The 18,112-nt window shown below is 45.5% G+C and overlaps 1 protein-coding gene across 2 annotated transcripts in view; it reads left to right on the plus strand.

Annotated features, from left to right (window-relative positions):
• Positions 1–18,112, plus strand: part of CGRRF1 (cell growth regulator with ring finger domain 1) — a 160,869-nt gene that overhangs the window by 54,335 nt on the left and 88,422 nt on the right. For both annotated transcript variants that reach the window (XM_086937435.1, XM_086937436.1), the window contains exon 2: positions 4,213–4,352. In XM_086937435.1, coding sequence (XP_086793561.1) covers positions 4,213–4,352 — 140 coding nt within the window. The remainder of the gene's footprint in view (positions 1–4,212; positions 4,353–18,112) is intronic.

The raw sequence follows: 18,112 nt of genomic DNA on the forward strand, positions 1-18,112 counted from the left end.
CTATTCCAGACCTCACCTCCATACCCGATACCTCCCCTCTGAAGGACAGGTTACTGTCAGAACCGCTTCCTGAAAAAGCCATCTCTCTTACCTACCGTAAGCTCTGCAACAATCTCCCGACTCCTTCCTGTCGCTACAGACCAAGTGGGAGGCAGACCTGGGTCCCTTAGATGAGGAGGACTGGCGGTCGGCACTAATGTCCCCGAAGGAATCCGCTATATGTCACAGGTATAGACTGATCCAACTAAAAGTATTGCACAGGGTGTACATGTCTGCCCTCACCCTGGCTAGAATTGATAAGCGCCCAGACACACTGTGCCTACGGGGTTGTGGACTCCCTGGTACCTTTTACCACATCTTATGGGAGTGCCCAGTGATACAGCAGTTCTGGACGGCTACGCTAAATAAAATGAGCAGATCATTGGGCAAACCACTCTCCACGTCACCTAGGGAATGTGTCCTCAACATTTGGGGGCCCAACGACCTGAATGCTCCGGAGTTGCAATGGACGGCATTGGGTTATCTGCTAGCCATACGCTCCATAGAAATGAAGTGGGGCTCCCCGGACAGACCACTGGTGGTGGGCTGGCTGGCTGCAATGGATCAATGCATGATAGCTGAGAAGACGGTGTATAAAGTACGAGGGTGCCCAAAAGTATGGGACAAGAAATAGGGACACTGGACCGCATACAGAGGCGAGCTGTGCGATTCTCCTACGATAGAATTGGCAATGCCCCATGGAGGATCCAAAGGTGGGTTTACACGCTAAGGGGGGGCTCACCTGACTCCGTTGCGATCTTTGAATGCTTTTGTGACACTTATGATTGCCCCCTGATTTTGTTGACGCAACACCAACTGTCCAAACAGGACCCTTCAGACGGAATATAGGCTATTTGACTCTCTCTGAAGTTATTTAATTGAGTTTTGTTTCTGTTTATAAAAGTGGTGTAACTACCCTCTCTGTGTCCAATGCAGGATTTGCTTTGCTTCTACTATTGTTGCTCTATCAGTACGCCGTCAGACCTCAGGGTTGTGGACTGAATGGCTGTGTAATACAATTTAACCTGTTTATTATGCCGCGTCTTGTACCTGCATGTGCACGGGCGTGATTGCAGCATTTGTTTTTTGACGAAACCACCACAATAAAAACACTTAAAAAAAAAAAAAAATGATTTGCATATGGCTGGAGCTAAACTGGGGTGGCATGGTGAGCTAAAGAACGATGGATTCAACCCAGATCTCTTGACTGGGGGTGAATGTTTGGTTTGCTCTGCATTCCGTCCAGCATCTGTGTGTCTTTTCGTTTCTCGCTCCTAAGTGTGCTGGGTGTGCCCATACGTGGGTCTCGGACTCACCGTGCCACTGGATTCAAGCTAACCTGGCTAATGAGAGGTTGTAGTCTGGCCTGAGGCCTGCTTTGCGCGCATGTTATGTTAGCATGGCTCATTAGAAGTTTAAACGTCATTTTACCTTTTGCGCACGACACTGCATAGCTGTTATTGTAAGTTAACCTTCACGAAGGTCTACACATGAGAAAAGGTTTGTTTTCGACATCTCTAGACTTACATCGTGCCACAAGTCTGCACAATGAGTTCTGCAGTCGTCAAGGTTATCAAAACATGTTAGCTGTTTTTCTACATGTCCAGTTAACGCTTTCTATACACTACATTTTGGCAGATGTGAACCTAGTAAGATTCTGGCGTCCATATTATCACACACTTGCCATGATTTCACACACTTGGAAGATTTCCGTTTTCAGTGATGCAGAGCGCCTATGCTGATCCAGATGTAATTTACTCTTACTGAGCAGAAAGGTAATGGGGTCCCCCATAAAAGCCTAGAGACCTTCTATAGTTTATAATACATAGTTCCTATATATGGAAGGTGTTAAAACTAGACGCTATAGGACCTGTTTTCACCATCATTTTAATATGATTTCTCCTTTTGTATTTTATGGAATTGTAACCATGCTGACCATATTATTTTTAATCATATGTCTGCTTATGTTGGCTAAGATACTGCACATGAGATCACGTCATTAAAATACATATTTTAACCTTACTGTGTCTCTTATTTACTTCCGTTGTGGACTGGTATGAGAGTATAACAAAAGAGTGTTCTCACTTCCCACCATTCCTGAGTTCGTACTAAGTTGCATGTTCTAGGTTGTCTAATCATTAATTACTTTGCTATAAGACGAAGAGCTAATGTGACACTGAAGCTAGCTGGTTGGGGTTTTTCTTGGTACTGAGGTGATTTTCTGGTACACCACAATTCACTGATGTCCTAGGTCTCTGTGCACAGTTCTGTGTATGAGCAGGATCCTTGCAACATGTTAATACCCTGAAACCAGCCCCAGGATTCTTGTTTTCGATCTAGGGAGGACCTGGCTTGGCAGTTCGGGCCGGACTGTTCCCATGAGGCACAGGGTCATGACTGATTTGCATATGGCTGGGTCTAAACTGGGTGGCATGGTAAGCAAAAGAACGATGGATTCAACCCAGATCTCTTGACTGGGAGTTAATGTTTGATTTGCTCTGCATCCCGTCCATCAACTGTGTGTCTTTTGGTGAATGAAGGAATTAACCCCTTCGCAGCGGGGGTAATTCCCCCGCTGTGCTGAGGGGCGGGGGGTGCGCACAGCGCCCCCATGCTCATGACGAGCTCAGCTCGTCAGGAGGCACAGTGCTCATGTGCTCATGACGAGCTCAGCTCGTCATGACCACACCTGCTCCCGTGGAACGTTCAGCACAGCAGGGGAATTATCCCCGCGTGTGAGCGTTCCGCGGCTCATGACGAGCTCAGCTCGTCATGAGAACCGTGCCCCATGACGAGCTGAGCTCGTCATGAGCACGGATGGAGTTAAATAGGTCAGCTTGGTTCTTGTATTTGGATAGCCTGCTCACTTGGATTTGTTATCAAGTCTTAATTACTGTTTTGCCCAGGAACTGCTTTGCAGCCTTTCCCAAAAATTGTTTGTGCTCCACAATCTGCGCTAACCAGTTGTTTAGGAGTAAGACTGGGACAATCCATTAAAGAAGGAAGTCCCTTCTTTGTGAATCATATACTCTTAGACATTGCTGCCCTTCTTCTACGTCTCCTCCTGGCCATTCCTACCGACATACGTCATTCTCCTAATAACCTCCAGGGTTCAAGGCAAGGGTGTCTTCTTAGACCAAAAGAGCAGGATCCATGCCAGAATTTTAGGATGTTGCATTGGATACATCTATATACAATGGCCTGATCTACAACACTTTTTTTATGAGCAGTGTGTTACTTCTAACGTTGATGGGGGTTGCTTCTGAATTTTCATGAGTAAGATACACAAAATGTATGGTGATTTTAGCCCTATGAATCTAAAAGTAGTTCACTTAACTAGTCAGTGGTTGCCATTAAAATCTGGAATTGTGCCATCTGTACTGGATCAACATGGGACACACCTTTTAAAGACCATTGTACATAATGCTAATAGCTTGTTTTTTGCTTAAAGCTAAATAATGCACTTATGCTGTATCCAAGTGATGTGAATAACAGATGTAACGGTCAGCCGAAGTTATGGCACTTAATTTACCCACCTTGAAATGATGCCAGGCTGAGTTTGCCTTGTTGCATATCAAACGCCTTTCCTCCAGACCACATTTTACCATTCGTGCGTGGTCAGCTCACTGCACCATCCTACATGGCATGGGAACATATGGAAACAGCACATGAACCTCAGGTTATTGCATATAGGGATTCACATGTATAGGTTGGGGTCATTCAATGAGCTGTGACTGTATGAATTTGTCATGTAAGGGTTACGACTGGAGAGATCGGTGTATGTAATGTGTATATATGTTATCGTATTGGCTGCCCGTTAAGCCAACTCCATGTCATATAAAGATGGTCCAGGTGGGGTGGATCCTTGTAAGATTTCCACTTTTTCTTCATATGATACATTTACAAACATTGAATAGAAATCTGAATCGTTTGCATAGTGGTTATACTGAAAAAGTGGTATGGATCCGACACTCCCAGCCAATGTCGGACAGCTCTGCAGTGTACATCTGATGATTACTCAATCATACAGAAGTCATGCTTCATAGTCACATTATTTACAGCCCCTGCTTTAGAAGGTAAAACTTTTTAAAAAAGTTATGCTTGTTCATGTACATATGAAAATACCTAATTAGATGCACACTTGTAAACCTATGCTGTTTAATGGTTTTCTAGGTTTGGTTTGGATGTTCCTGTTATTTTAAGAAATTCCGAAGAACGGGAATCAACAACCAAAATATCAGAGAAACGTATGAGAAAAGTGAAAAATCCGTTTGGCTTGGGAATCTCTGACGCAGAAACTGCATCATTGAAAGGTCTGTGTTTGGTTGGTGAAACCAGAGATATTGTTTTTGCTTATGCTTTTCAACATGTTGCTGTTCTTGTGGCTTATGTACAGGTTATCCAGTATAATTCCTACTTTTAAGCACTCGGGTATTATATTCCACCATTTTATCTCTGACAAACCTAGATCGACGTAATTGGAACGACAAACACCACCATTTCTCTGCTTCATATAATATAAAATCCCTCCCGATGGCTCCATGAGGAGGGCAGTTGGGTAGAGACGCCCAGGGTTAGAGGGTAACCAGGTATGCTTGGCCATGCAAGCTTTCTATATAACTCCTTGCAGTGCCTGATCATTTCACATTTGAATTGCAGTCCGTTTTGCCTCTCTGGGCAGAGGTGAAAAACTGAAGCTGTTATCACATTAACTTCCAGACAAAAGTAACAGAGACAAAAGGCCCAGCTTAGCATTCGCATCTCTCGTGAATCTTGAAAACATACAGCTAGAGTGTCCAGCAGACCCAAAGAGCCACAAGTAAACTTGCATGAGATCATGATGAGAAGTTCACAGACCCAAAATGTTCTGATATTTCTTCTCGCAACCTCTCCACTTATACGGTACCTGGTCTGCAGCTGGGCAGTAATCCATGCCACTCTGCCATTCGCCCACAGAGGGTGTTTCGCCTGACACCAATGCCATACAATATCACACTAAGCAATCAAGAACCCAACTTGGCAGCAAACATTCTTTGCTCCCTCCATTATGCCTAGGAGGGATACCGTAGAATCAGAAAAAGTAGGCATGTGCTTCTGCATCCAGCGGAAAAAAAGTGTTTCTGTTGGCAATATGTTTGGCTAGGTGGATAATCCCAGACCAAATGATAAAATGTAGCCTGGGAAGACGCCCATGGTGTACACGCTAGGGTGCTAACCTTGTCCATCCTCCACACTCGACCAAGGCTGTAGTATGTCACATGTAGGTAATTAAATTGGATTGCTCTAAGAATAGAGGGGATAGTCGGGCCTGTGCAGCCATCATTACCTCCTGCCATGCCTCAACCAGCTAACCCAGTTCTTGTTCCCCGACTGCCCTCATCTCATCTGTGGGGTCTGGGGAATTAGGGAGGAGGGACCAAACAGCCTGAAGATACCCTCGTGTTCCAGGGGTTCTAATACTACTTTGCCCTTCAAAAGGTTAAACTCTGGAATAGGTCTCAGAACTTGCTTGTGTGCAAAGAGTGCATGGCAGAGTTGAAAATATCTAAAGAATTGGGATCTGTGTGGGTTATAGTCTTGAGCCCGTTGGTTTCATATGGTCATCGTCCCCCATATCACCCAGGTAAGATATCCCAGTAAGTCCCCAGGATTTAATACCTTCCAGTTGGGAATCATGAGGCAGCTGTGTCCTGCACCACAGGGGAATCACCTTTGTCAGCTTGCTCAACCATTTGATATGTCTGAATGCCTCATTCCAGTACAGGTAAGGAAGCCTTGTTATTTGAGGTAGTGGAGCGGTTTGGGAGGAGGGTAAATATAGGGTACCATGATGTTCTCTTGTGTGCAACACTGGATCATTTCTGTTCTCGAACACCCAGTCTCATACGGGAATCATCTGTGCAGCCCAGTATTAAAGGCATAATTCCGAGACGCCCTGCCCCCCTTCAAACAGTAAGGAAGAGGGAAAGGCTGGGTCCTGTCTCTGACCGGCTTGGACCACTCTTAGGAAGCAAACACCAGAAGATGCCGGACAGTCTGAATAAATACAAACGAATGCACACCTAGTATAAATAATTGCTAGGTGGACAACCCATTAGTGATTGGTCACTTGTATTTTATGGAAAAGTTTTTTTGAAAAGTTTTTGGCATCAAAAGATACACACCTCATTCACAGTGATACACAAATGCATTGAAACCAAAACACAGTACATAACATTACAGTATACACGTAAAATAATTGTGATTACAATGAACAACTATGCTATGCCTCAAAATATATTGTTGTGCTGAGGCACCAATCCTAAATTGCAAATGAACAAGTGGACAAGGAAATGAAATACTAGCCTACTTGTTTCCACCACCACTAGATACGTGTTACTTTTAACATATGGTACAACAACATAGGAACACACAAAAAACTAAGCAGACATGTAGAATTTGTGCGAATTCTGTTCCTATTGTGCCCTAATATTTGCGGTATCTGGGTGGAGCAGGACGCCGACGCGTTTCGAACCCATGGAATCAGTAGAGGGTTCTCCTCAGGACAAGGATTGGGGGTCGTTGTTGCTGTGGATTTAAAAAAACGTGGTATCAATACGATGTTGACTACCACCTTACTGAAACTACCACACTGTACATACACGTATGGGGTACCTTAAACTTGGAATGTCAGGAAACTCTCTGTGGGTTAGCCTGTGGGTAAGATGATATAAACCCTAATTAATCATTTAGCCATATGGAACACGTACGCCTCCAAATAATCAAGGGGAAGTGGGCACGTACCTTGGTGAATACAACCCTACATGGTAAACGGGGGTGCCGATGTGCGAGAAGTCAGGAATAATGAAGGTTATGCCTGAAAAGATAAACCACACTGAGTGTCAGAGAACACCCTCCAAATGCCCTTATTAGTTTTTTTCGCATGTAGCTAGAAGTGCTACGAAGGTAAAGTGTACTCCTACCTTGTTAGGTAGACTCTTGTAGGAATACACGAACTCGAGCGGCAGCCGCCGCTGTAGTTCGGAAACTGTGGGGACAAAGGAAGGAATTGATCAGTCGAGGGCTAGATAGGCTTTTGCTAGCTCTCCATGGTAACACTATATTAAAGCGGGACTTACGTTTTCTGCGATTCAATCGGACTTCGCATCAGCACGCCCAAGCTGCACTGGAAATGGTAGCGCGAGTGAGTTGGGGGCGTGTCCCGGTCTTTTTAACGCGTGATGCGTTAGCAGAGACGTGCTGGGACTTGTAGTCCACTGTGTCTTCTTGACGCGTGATGCGTTAGCACAGGTGTGCTTGGACAGTAGTCCACTTTATCTCGAGTAAGTAGGGAGCGTGTCCCGATGTTAGACACGTGGTGAATGAATGTGTAGGCCACCAGGACCCCGGCAGCCACAAGTGTAGTTATAAGACTAGGGATGGGTGAATTCGAGCGGAGGGCAGCTGAAGCGTTGCATATCGACTGGGATTGTGATTCAGAGGTGACGTGTGTTTATGGCCATCCGGCCCTTGTGTGTTAAGAAAAAACGGGGGCTGGCATAGTGGGTACATCAATACGTACAGAATTGAGGATATTCACAAGCACATGAGCGACTGGCAGCAAAAGCAGACAACGAATGCAGGCAGGCTATCTAGAGATTACTCAGTTCATTAAGATCATTCAGTCCCACCATCGCTGTGTTAAACCTTAGAATGAGGTAAGCCTCTTTCTGGGCAAGGCGGACATCAGGGTCCCCTCCAGCTCCCGGTGTGTTCTTGATGTTTGACAGGATTGTCCACTTTAGATCATTGGATGAATGTTCTTTATGCAGGAAGTGCGATACCAGGGGGGCGGTCAGAACTTTATTATTTATCCTAGATCTGTGCTGGATGATGCGTTGGCGCACCTCCTGCGTTGTTTTGCCGATATAGACCTTTCCACACGGGCAGGTTATTGCGTATACTGCGTATTTGGTCTTGCAGTTGGTGAAGTTGTTATGGCGCCAGAATTTCTGACCGTCGGTGAAGAGGGTTCCTTCTGTCGTCAGGTTGCACACTGAGCATGTGCCACATTTGCGGTGACCCATGACCGGGCCCATATTGAAGAGGGTACCCTGTGATTCTTTTTTCGTGGCACCTCTCGTGGACGAAATTTGTTGACCAATGCTCCTGTTTTTTCTGAGAGCAAACCTGGCACATGCTCAGTGTGCAACCTGACGACAGAAGGAACCCTCTTCACCGACGGTCAGAAATTCTGGCGCCATAACAACTTCACCAACTGCAAGACCAAATACGCAGTATACGCAATAACCTGCCCGTGTGGAAAGGTCTATATCGGCAAAACAACGCAGGAGGTGCGCCAACGCATCATCCAGCACAGATCTAGGATAAATAATAAAGTTCTGACCGCCCCCCTGGTATCGCACTTCCTGCATAAAGAACATTCATCCAATGATCTAAAGTGGACAATCCTGTCAAACATCAAGAACACACCGGGAGCTGGAGGGGACCCTGATGTCCGCCTTGCCCAGAAAGAGGCTTACCTCATTCTAAGGTTTAACACAGCGATGGTGGGACTGAATGATCTTAATGAACTGAGTAATCTCTAGATAGCCTGCCTGCATTCGTTGTCTGCTTTTGCTGCCAGTCGCTCATGTGCTTGTGAATATCCTCAATTCTGTACGTATTGATGTACCCACTATGCCAGCCCCCGTTTTTTCTTAACACACAAGGGCCGGATGGCCATAAACACACGTCACCTCTGAATCACAATCCCAGTCGATATGCAACGCTTCAGCTGCCCTCCGCTCGAATTCACCCATCCCTAGTCTTATAACTACACTTGTGGCTGCCGGGGTCCTGGTGGCCTACACATTCATTCACCACGTGTCTAACATCGGGACACGCTCCCTACTTACTCGAGATAAAGTGGACTACTGTCCAAGCACACCTGTGCTAACGCATCACGCGTCAAGAAGACACAGTGGACTACAAGTCCCAGCACGTCTCTGCTAACGCATCACGCGTTAAAAAGACCGGGACACGCCCCCAACTCACTCGCGCTACCATTTCCAGTGCAGCTTGGGCGTGCTGATGCGAAGTCCGATTGAATCGCAGAAAACGTAAGTCCCGCTTTAATATAGTGTTACCATGGAGAGCTAGCAAAAGCCTATCTAGCCCTCGACTGATCAATTCCTTCCTTTGTCCCCACAGTTTCCGAACTACAGCGGCGGCTGCCGCTCGAGTTCGTGTATTCCTACAAGAGTCTACCTAACAAGGTAGGAGTACACTTTACCTTCGTAGCACTTCTAGCTACATGCGAAAAAAACTAATAAGGGCATTTGGAGGGTGTTCTCTGACACTCAGTGTGGTTTATCTTTTCAGGCATAACCTTCATTATTCCTGACTTCTCGCACATCGGCACCCCCGTTTACCATGTAGGGTTGTATTCACCAAGGTACGTGCCCACTTCCCCTTGATTATTTGGAGGCGTACGTGTTCCATATGGCTAAATGATTAATTAGGGTTTATATCATCTTACCCACAGGCTAACCCACAGAGAGTTTCCTGACATTCCAAGTTTAAGGTACCCCATACGTGTATGTACAGTGTGGTAGTTTCAGTAAGGTGGTAGTCAACATCGTATTGATACCACGTTTTTTTAAATCCACAGCAACAACGACCCCCAATCCTTGTCCTGAGGAGAACCCTCTACTGATTCCATGGGTTCGAAACGCGTCGGCGTCCTGCTCCACCCAGATACCGCAAATATTAGGGCACAATAGGAACAGAATTCGCACAAATTCTACATGTCTGCTTAGTTTTTTGTGTGTTCCTATGTTGTTGTACCATATGTTAAAAGTAACACGTATCTAGTGGTGGTGGAAACAAGTAGGCTAGTATTTCATTTCCTTGTCCACTTGTTCATTTGCAATTTAGGATTGGTGCCTCAGCACAACAATATATTTTGAGGCATAGCATAGTTGTTCATTGTAATCACAATTATTTTACGTGTATACTGTAATGTTATGTACTGTGTTTTGGTTTCAATGCATTTGTGTATCACTGTGAATGAGGTGTGTATCTTTTGATGCCAAAAACTTTTCAAAAAAACTTTTCCATAAAATACAAGTGACCAATCACTAATGGGTTGTCCACCTAGCAATTATTTATACTAGGTGTGCATTCGTTTGTATTTATTCAGACTGTCCGGCATCTTCTGGTGTTTGCTTCCCCTTCAAACAGTGTCATAGTAGATTTGGACTGTGAGACTCTTGGGAGTTTGCCTAACCAATATATATCTAGTCCATCACCTGTAAGACAGGAAAGAAAGTCAGTGGGAAAATGAAAGGGTAATTCTGCATGACATAAAGAAAGCACAGTAAAGCAAACATTTTGTACAAAGCCCTTCCCTCGCATCATTGAGATGAGCAAGGAGGACCATGCCTCCATATCGCTATGGCAGCATAAAGTCTGATATCGCCCGTGTACAGGGATTTTATGTCCACCGACCCCTTAGGCCACCAAAACCTACCAGCTGTGCATCAGTTATAGCCCATTCTGCAAAGGGTTTAATGACTAGGGCAAATAGAAGCGGTGAGAATGTACATCCATGCTGCATACCTCGCTCTATAGGAACGGGATCCAATAGTATGCTATAGACCCTTCCCTGTGCCCTGGGAACAGCATATAGCACTGTCACAAAGACCAAGAAACGAGGACCTATGGCCAACTTTCGGAGTATCTGCATTAAAAAGGGCCAGTGAATTGTGTTGAAGGCCTTTTCGAGATCTATAAGGACTATGGCAGCTGGAGAGGAGAGAACTTCTGCCTGGGCATAGGCGGCATCTTGTGCATCGGTTAGACATGAATCCATTCTTGTCCTCGTTGACTAGGGCACGGAGCTTGGTCAAACTGGAGGCCAGAATCTTGGCAAGTGATGTGGGCTGGACATTAAGCAGAAAAAAAGGCAAGCAAGAGGCACAGGTATCTGGGAGTTTGCTAGGGTTGAGGATAGCAGATATGGTGGGGAATTTCAATTCACTTGTAAAAGCACCTGTACTCCTAATTTTGTTAAACACATTTAGAAGATGGGGCTCCACCAGCAAGGAGTACTTTTTGAAAAACTCCACAGGGAAACTATTTGGGTGTATGGTTTTTCTGGAGGGAAAAGTGGTAATAGCCACTAGAATATCCTCTTTCTTGTGAAGGGTGTCAAGGATTTAATGTTTTCCGGCAGAAAGGGACCACATAGCCAGGTCACTAGCAATGGGGGCAACTCCTCCAATCGCTTGGGCATGTTATTGATACTGATTTTGATAGTAACTGGCGAATGCAGCTGCTATCTCTAATGAATCAGCCTCTCTCCTGTTAACATCATTGTGTATTGAGTTAATAATTCAAACTTCAGCATCCCACTTCTTGAGCCAGTATATCCCACCTTATTACCAACCTCCTATACTCGATACTAGAACACTGTCCGTACTGATTGAGCAGTATACATTGATTTCTGTCTTTAATCCAACTGGCCATTACAACAAGCATTTACAATGCAATGGTCTCGGCAATATTATAGGTAGAGCTTTTGGCATTGCTCATTCTTTTTTTTTTTGTATCCCTAAATGAATGGCATTGTCATTTATATTGGCAATAGCTTAATTGCTTGCATATGCGAGACCTATAGCATTAGCAGAGAGAGAGTGAGGTAGTGAGATAGAGAGAGAGTGAGGTAGTGAGATAGAGAGAGAGAGTGAGATAGAGAGAGAGAGTGAGATAGAGAGAGAGAGTGAGGTAGTGAAATAGAGAGAGAGTGAGGTAGTGAAATAGAGAGAGAGTGAGGTAGTGAGAGAGAGAGTGAGGTAGATAGAGAGTGAGGTAGTGAGAGACCGAGAGAGTGAGGTAGTGAAAGAGTGAGGTAGTGAGGGAGAGGGATGTTCTGAGGTAGTGAGATAGAAACAGAGAATGAGGTTGTGATGTAGTGAGATAGAGAGTGAGGTAGTGAGTTAGAGAGAGAGAGAGAGTGTGAAGTTGTTAGGTAGTGAGAGAGTGATTGTGTGCTTTGCAAAAAATTTCTTAAAAGAAATCCACCATCATTCGCACGCAAAAGGAGCAGAAAAAGATTTTTTTGTTAATAAAAAAATGGTAGTCACAAATAGAAATCCACAGACTGCTCAGCGAGTAGAATAGCTTTTTTGTGCAAAGCTTCTCTTTTTATAGCTTTTTTTCTCGCTGTGCTGCTGGTTTTACTGCACTTGAGTTGCAAATAGTTGTTACTCCAATCAGCCCAAATGGCAACAGAGCGTCAATGGGTTTGCTGACCTACCAGTGACAGGGCGCTGTTCCTCTATGAATTCTTTTGAACATTAAGTCCTCAACCATGACGGACGACACTTAACAGCTTTATTATTTATTTATTTATAATTGATTATTTGTCAAGTTGGATTTCCTCTATTTCTCCCCCTTTTCTAAGATGGTTGAAACAATGCTATTACTTGGATGTTATGTATGTGTGTTATGGGATATAAGTGTACTACTCGGTGTCAACATATGGCTCATGTTATTGTTTTGCACATCATGGCTGTTATTGTACTGACTCACTGTCCGCTGATCTATGGTTCGTATAAAAATATAAAAAGATTTGAGGGAGGGAAAAAAAGTCCATGACATGGTATTGATAGTGTTCAATGGCCAACTCAGCGTGAAGCTCACTACAAGATTTTTGACACTCCTGTACTTGACACACGTATTATGGACGTTAGTGAAACTATTTCCACTAAGTCAGCTTTAGAGAAAGGGGGAGTTCCTTACAAATGAGTCATTTGTGTTCGTGCTGTGTTGCGACTGGGGCTCAGATTTCGACACACACAAGGTGCTTCACTTATACTACTGCTTTGTCGACATCCAACCGTCCGAACAGACTATCAGATACAGGTTAAAACTGCAGTCCGTGGGATCAGGCACAGCCTGTGAAATCTTTTGAAAACCATGCACAAAGGAAATTAGACCTCGGTTATTTTAGTGCCAATGCACAACCCGTGTACCTGGGAGGAAAACAACACTCATCTTGTTCAATCTTTACTGGGCAGCTCTGCCAAAGCAAATAAGCAGACTCTTGTGGTTACGTTATTAAAGATTTTTTAACCCGCAACTACAACACAGGGCTCTTTGTAGAACAATATGCTCTAGTTCAGTTTTTTTTTTATTTACCAACTTGCTAGTCAATTATATTCGCTTAAAAAACAGATAGTCAGTTCCTTTCTTGCCCTTTTCTTCCCCCATACAGGTTACGGACGTTGCGTTCTCTGGACGACAAACAAATGTTTTGGGAATGCAGCCATTTGTTAGTTTTATACACAATAAGTTTTCTTCACCTTTGTTTCATTCTAAGAACATCATTCTGAATAATTTGCAATCGAACTTTCCTCGGGATCGGCCCTGGTGATGTACCCTAAAAAAAAGTTAGCAGGAGTAGGGTTTTCACATCTTCACGCTATGGCAGACTCTATTTTACTTCCTTTCCAGCTTGTCTTCTCGCCGCCAGATTTTCTATCACAAGCAGGACGCGCTAGTCCAACCAGTAAGCTCCAGAGCTTCTATGAGCATCACTGTAATGCCATCCTTTACTTCAACTACAGTAATACGTTGCTATACATCTGTCCTCTAAGATGTGCTAGTGTGTACCTCGCCGCCATGATCACCGATTTGCAAGGCGGCCATGGAGCAGCGGGAATGGACCCAGGGACTCGTCATGTTTTTCCTGAGTTTACTTAAGGAAGAAATCTGAATAATGGCTCTCGGAGTTTTTGCCGACGTGTGGAGTAATGTTGGCATAGTATTCTCTGCCTTACCAAGCAACATCTGCTTTTAAGGAGAAATATTTGAACTCTTATAATAGTCTAAGCTGATCTTTACAAGGTAAATAACAAGAGGACAGCGAGGCTCCCCTTCCTTGCGAACGAAATGGCGGCCTGCAAGCTCCGTCTTTTTTTCGGATTTGGGGGGCGTGTTCGGTGGGCGTGGCTAAAAAGTGGAAAGAAGAACACCGAACACACCTCCAAATCCGAAAAGGACGGAGCCTATTTGGAGGGACGGCTCTCTCCTCCAATGGCTGGCCTCCATTTAGGAAGCCAGCCAATGTGAGAGAGCCAAAATTAGAGGCGGGATAAAGAGCTCCTCTAAGAAACATAAGATCTCGCTACTTCCGGTTCTGCCGAACCGGATAGTACCTCGACCTAAAAATGGGGTTACCCAATGATGGCTGTGGACCTGGGTTCAATGTGGTGCAAAAGACAATGAATGGTCCTAGAACTTTTCTTTTAAACAATACGTATCAAACCTACAGTTATTGTTGAAAAACAGTTTCTGGAGCATGCACGATGTTAGCTCACAGTAATCAATACAATAAATTATACTAAAGTGCAACAACCAAAAGATATTTAACAAGGATTAATTTCATCATGATTAGATCAACAGTCGATTACTTACTGAAATAAGAAAAACAAGCATTTACAATGCAATGGTCTCGGCATCATTAAAGGTAGAGCTATTGGCATTGCTCATGACATTTTTTTTTAATGATAAATAAATGGCATTGTCATTTACATTGCCAATAGCTTAATCATTAAATAAATGGCATTGTCATTTACAATGCCAATAGCTTAATCGCTCGCAAATGCATGACCTATTGCATTTACACCCACACAGAGCCACACACACAAAGCGACCCACACCCACATACAGAGCCACCCACACAGAGCCACTCACACAGAGTCATTCACATAGAGCCCCCTACAGAGCTACCCTCACACAGACAGAGCCACCCACACATAGAGCCACCTACAAAAAAAGCTATCCACACAGAGCCACACACACACACACACACAGAGCCACACACACACAGAGCCACACACACAGAGCCACAGACGCACACACACAGCCACACACACACAGAGCCCCACACACAGAGCCCCACACCCAGAGCCCCACACACACACCCAGAGCCCCACACACACACCCAGAGCCCCACACACACCCAGAGCCCCACATACACACCCAGAGCCCCAAACACACACCCAGAGCCACATACACACACAGGAGAGGAAGCACAGCGAGGGGGCAGGGAAGCAAGCACAGCCAGGGGGCAGGGGAGCAAGCACAGCCAGGGGGCAAGGGAGCAAGCACAGCCAGGGGGCAGGGGAGCAAGCACAGCCAGGGGGCAGGGGAGCAAGCACAGCCAGGGGGCAGGGGAGCAAGCACAGCCAGGGGCAGGGGAGCAAGCACAGCCAGGGGTGGTAACGCAGCACAAGCACTAACTATCATTACACCACCTTATCAAAAGGAAAAGGCAACGAGGGGGCGAGGGGGGTGAGGAGCTCACGCACACACAAGCAACGAGGGGGGGTGTAGGAGCTCAGGCACGCAGAAGCCACGAGGGGGGTGAGGAGCTGACGCACGCAGAAGCCACGAGGGGGGAGGGTGGTGAGGAGCTTACGCACACAAGCAACGAGGGGGGAGGGGGTGAGGAGCTCATGCACACAAGCAACGAGGAGGGGAGGGGGGTGAGGAGCTCATGCACAAAAGGGGGGAGGGGCTCACGCACACACAAGCAACGAGGGGGGAGGGGTTGAGGAGCTCACGCACACAAGCAACGAGTGAGTGCACTTCTGAAGCCCCCTTGCTGACTGTGTGTTGGTAACAGAGTGTATGTGAGGGGTGAGTGAGTGCACTTTTGAAGCACACCCACCATTAGTGCATGGTATTAAGCCATGTCCTGACCTCACTTTGGCCGCTCACACTGTGTTTTAGTGGGGAGCCCCCTGGCTGACAGTGTGTGGAGAGAGTCCCTACTGAGGTCAGCGTGAGTAAAGACCCCACAGTCCTGTGGAAATCACCCTGTGAGAAACCTCAAGAAAGCACTAGCACGTGAGGAAACTTGCCATTTCAATCAGGCAAAATTATAAGAAAACTCGACAGATGTCTTCTAAAACCTGTTTTTTGGGGAACAAAGGACGGGGAATTTGTAAATTGACTTCTGCCTCCTGCTTTTCAAATGCAGGCTTTCAGTTTTCATAACGGGCGCGCACTTTTAACACTAGCACCCATGCTCGTTTTGCTTTTAAACAGAAGGTCGTGCCCCTGGTTATGCTGTGAGTGCTGTCTCCATCCTGGATTTAAGGGTGCCTAGCTACTAAGCCACAATACCCGCATGCACAACACTCTCCCCGTGCCATATGCTGTGCAATTACAGGGTGTGCGTGCCGTGCCTGGAAAGCAGCAGAACAGGGGACATGCACTTCTCCATCCCAGAGTCCAAGAGTCCAAGACCCATAACGGGGAGGGCGGAGCCGCCTACGTGGTGAGTGATTCGGTGCCCAATGTCTCTCACCCTCTACTTACTCCTTTCCCATCCTCATTGTACCCTTCATGCCCTTCTCACCTGACGCATCTCTTGAAGATACTATTATAGCGCTTTCGGACCCCTCCCAACTCAGCATGGCGAAGCACCTTTATTTAATTAATATCACCAGCGCTTTCATACCCCTCCCACCTCCAAACTCAGCATGTCAAAGCACCTTTATTTATTTAACATCACTGGTGATTTCAGACCACTCCCAACACAGCACATTAAAGCCCCTTTAGTTAATGAATATCACCAGCGTTTTTAGACCCCTCCCGCCTCCCAACACAATACGGCAATGCGCCTTTATTTATTTAACATCACTGGTGATTCCAGACCACTCCCAACACAGCACGTTAAAGCCCTTTTAGTTAATGAGTATCACCAGCGTTTTTAGACCCTCCCGCCTCCCAACACAATACGGCAATGCGCCTTTATTTATTTAATGACACAGCGCTTTCAGACCCTTCCTGGCTCCCGAAAGCATGGTGAAGCGCCTTTATTGATGTACCATAACCAGCACTTTCAGATCTTTCCCGTCTCCCAACACAGTACGTCGAAGCACCTTTATTAATTTAACATCAACTGCACTGTCAGACCCCTCCCACCTCCCAAGACCGCACGGCGAAGCGACTTTATTTATTTAAAATCACCAGTTTTCCCTATAGTTTACAATACTGGGAGAAAAGGAGAAAGTTCAGTTTAACTGAGCGCAACGCGTTGGCTGCAACCTGTGCTGTGATTGAAGAAAATCAAATACTTGCAATAAAGTAAATAACTAACATACAAAAGGAATATTAGATCTTTTGAGGGTGCACCACCCAGTGGCTTATGTTTATGCATCTCTGCTCAGCAGTGGTGTCGAGCAACAACTGACACTTAGGAGGTAGTGCACCAGTACCGGAACTGTGTGGGAGGTGTGGTTCCCGAAGTCCGTTGGTGCAGCTGGGGACTGTATAATTAACCTGTTGCACTAATGAGCCTCTGTGCTGACTGACTCCCTGCTTGTTGGCCTACCTCTGATGTGCTCTCAGCAACCCCCACCCACGAAGAAAAGGCGAAAGAGGAGGGTTGTTGCACCATCAACTCGTAGAACAGGTACCTCTCCTCCAGACACATGCACTTAAGTGCTGGGATTTGGACCTTCACAGTTACTGAGCAGGTGCATTCACCCACCGCGCTGTCCAGGTGCTTTGCATTAATGCACTTCGACCACTAGTTTACACAGTGTTACATTGAGAGTATCTTATAGGAGTCACTGATAGGATTAGAAAATCCTTTCTGTGTGAAATTAATGGCAGTTGGGCTTTTTTGGTATGCTTCAATGGACGCTCGGCGGTTTACTTGAGCTCACAACTGACATTTGGATTTGAAAAGTGCGTGCGCACAACATCCGGAGAAGAGCGCAATGTGCACTGTCACCATGTGTGCCCAATGTTAAACCCAGCCCAGCACTCGAACGAGGCGGTTTCACTGTGGCCGCTCGGCAAGGCGAGTGGAGATTTCAAAATTTGCAAACATTCGTGACAAGAATTTTCTATTCTATTAAGGACTAGGAGGCGAGGATTATGCTTTCTTATTTCTTTAATGAAATGCTCAGCAGCCAATAAAAAACAACCAAAAAACTAAATTTCCCATGAACACCAGGGAATAACCATAGAGAGTAGTGTATAAAAGGTCCCAACATTAGTCTGTCTT

The sequence above is a fragment of the Lissotriton vulgaris genome, chromosome 9 (assembly GCF_964263255.1).
Source record: "Lissotriton vulgaris chromosome 9, aLisVul1.2, whole genome shotgun sequence".
In the NCBI taxonomy this organism is placed as follows: domain Eukaryota; kingdom Metazoa; phylum Chordata; class Amphibia; order Caudata; family Salamandridae; genus Lissotriton; species Lissotriton vulgaris.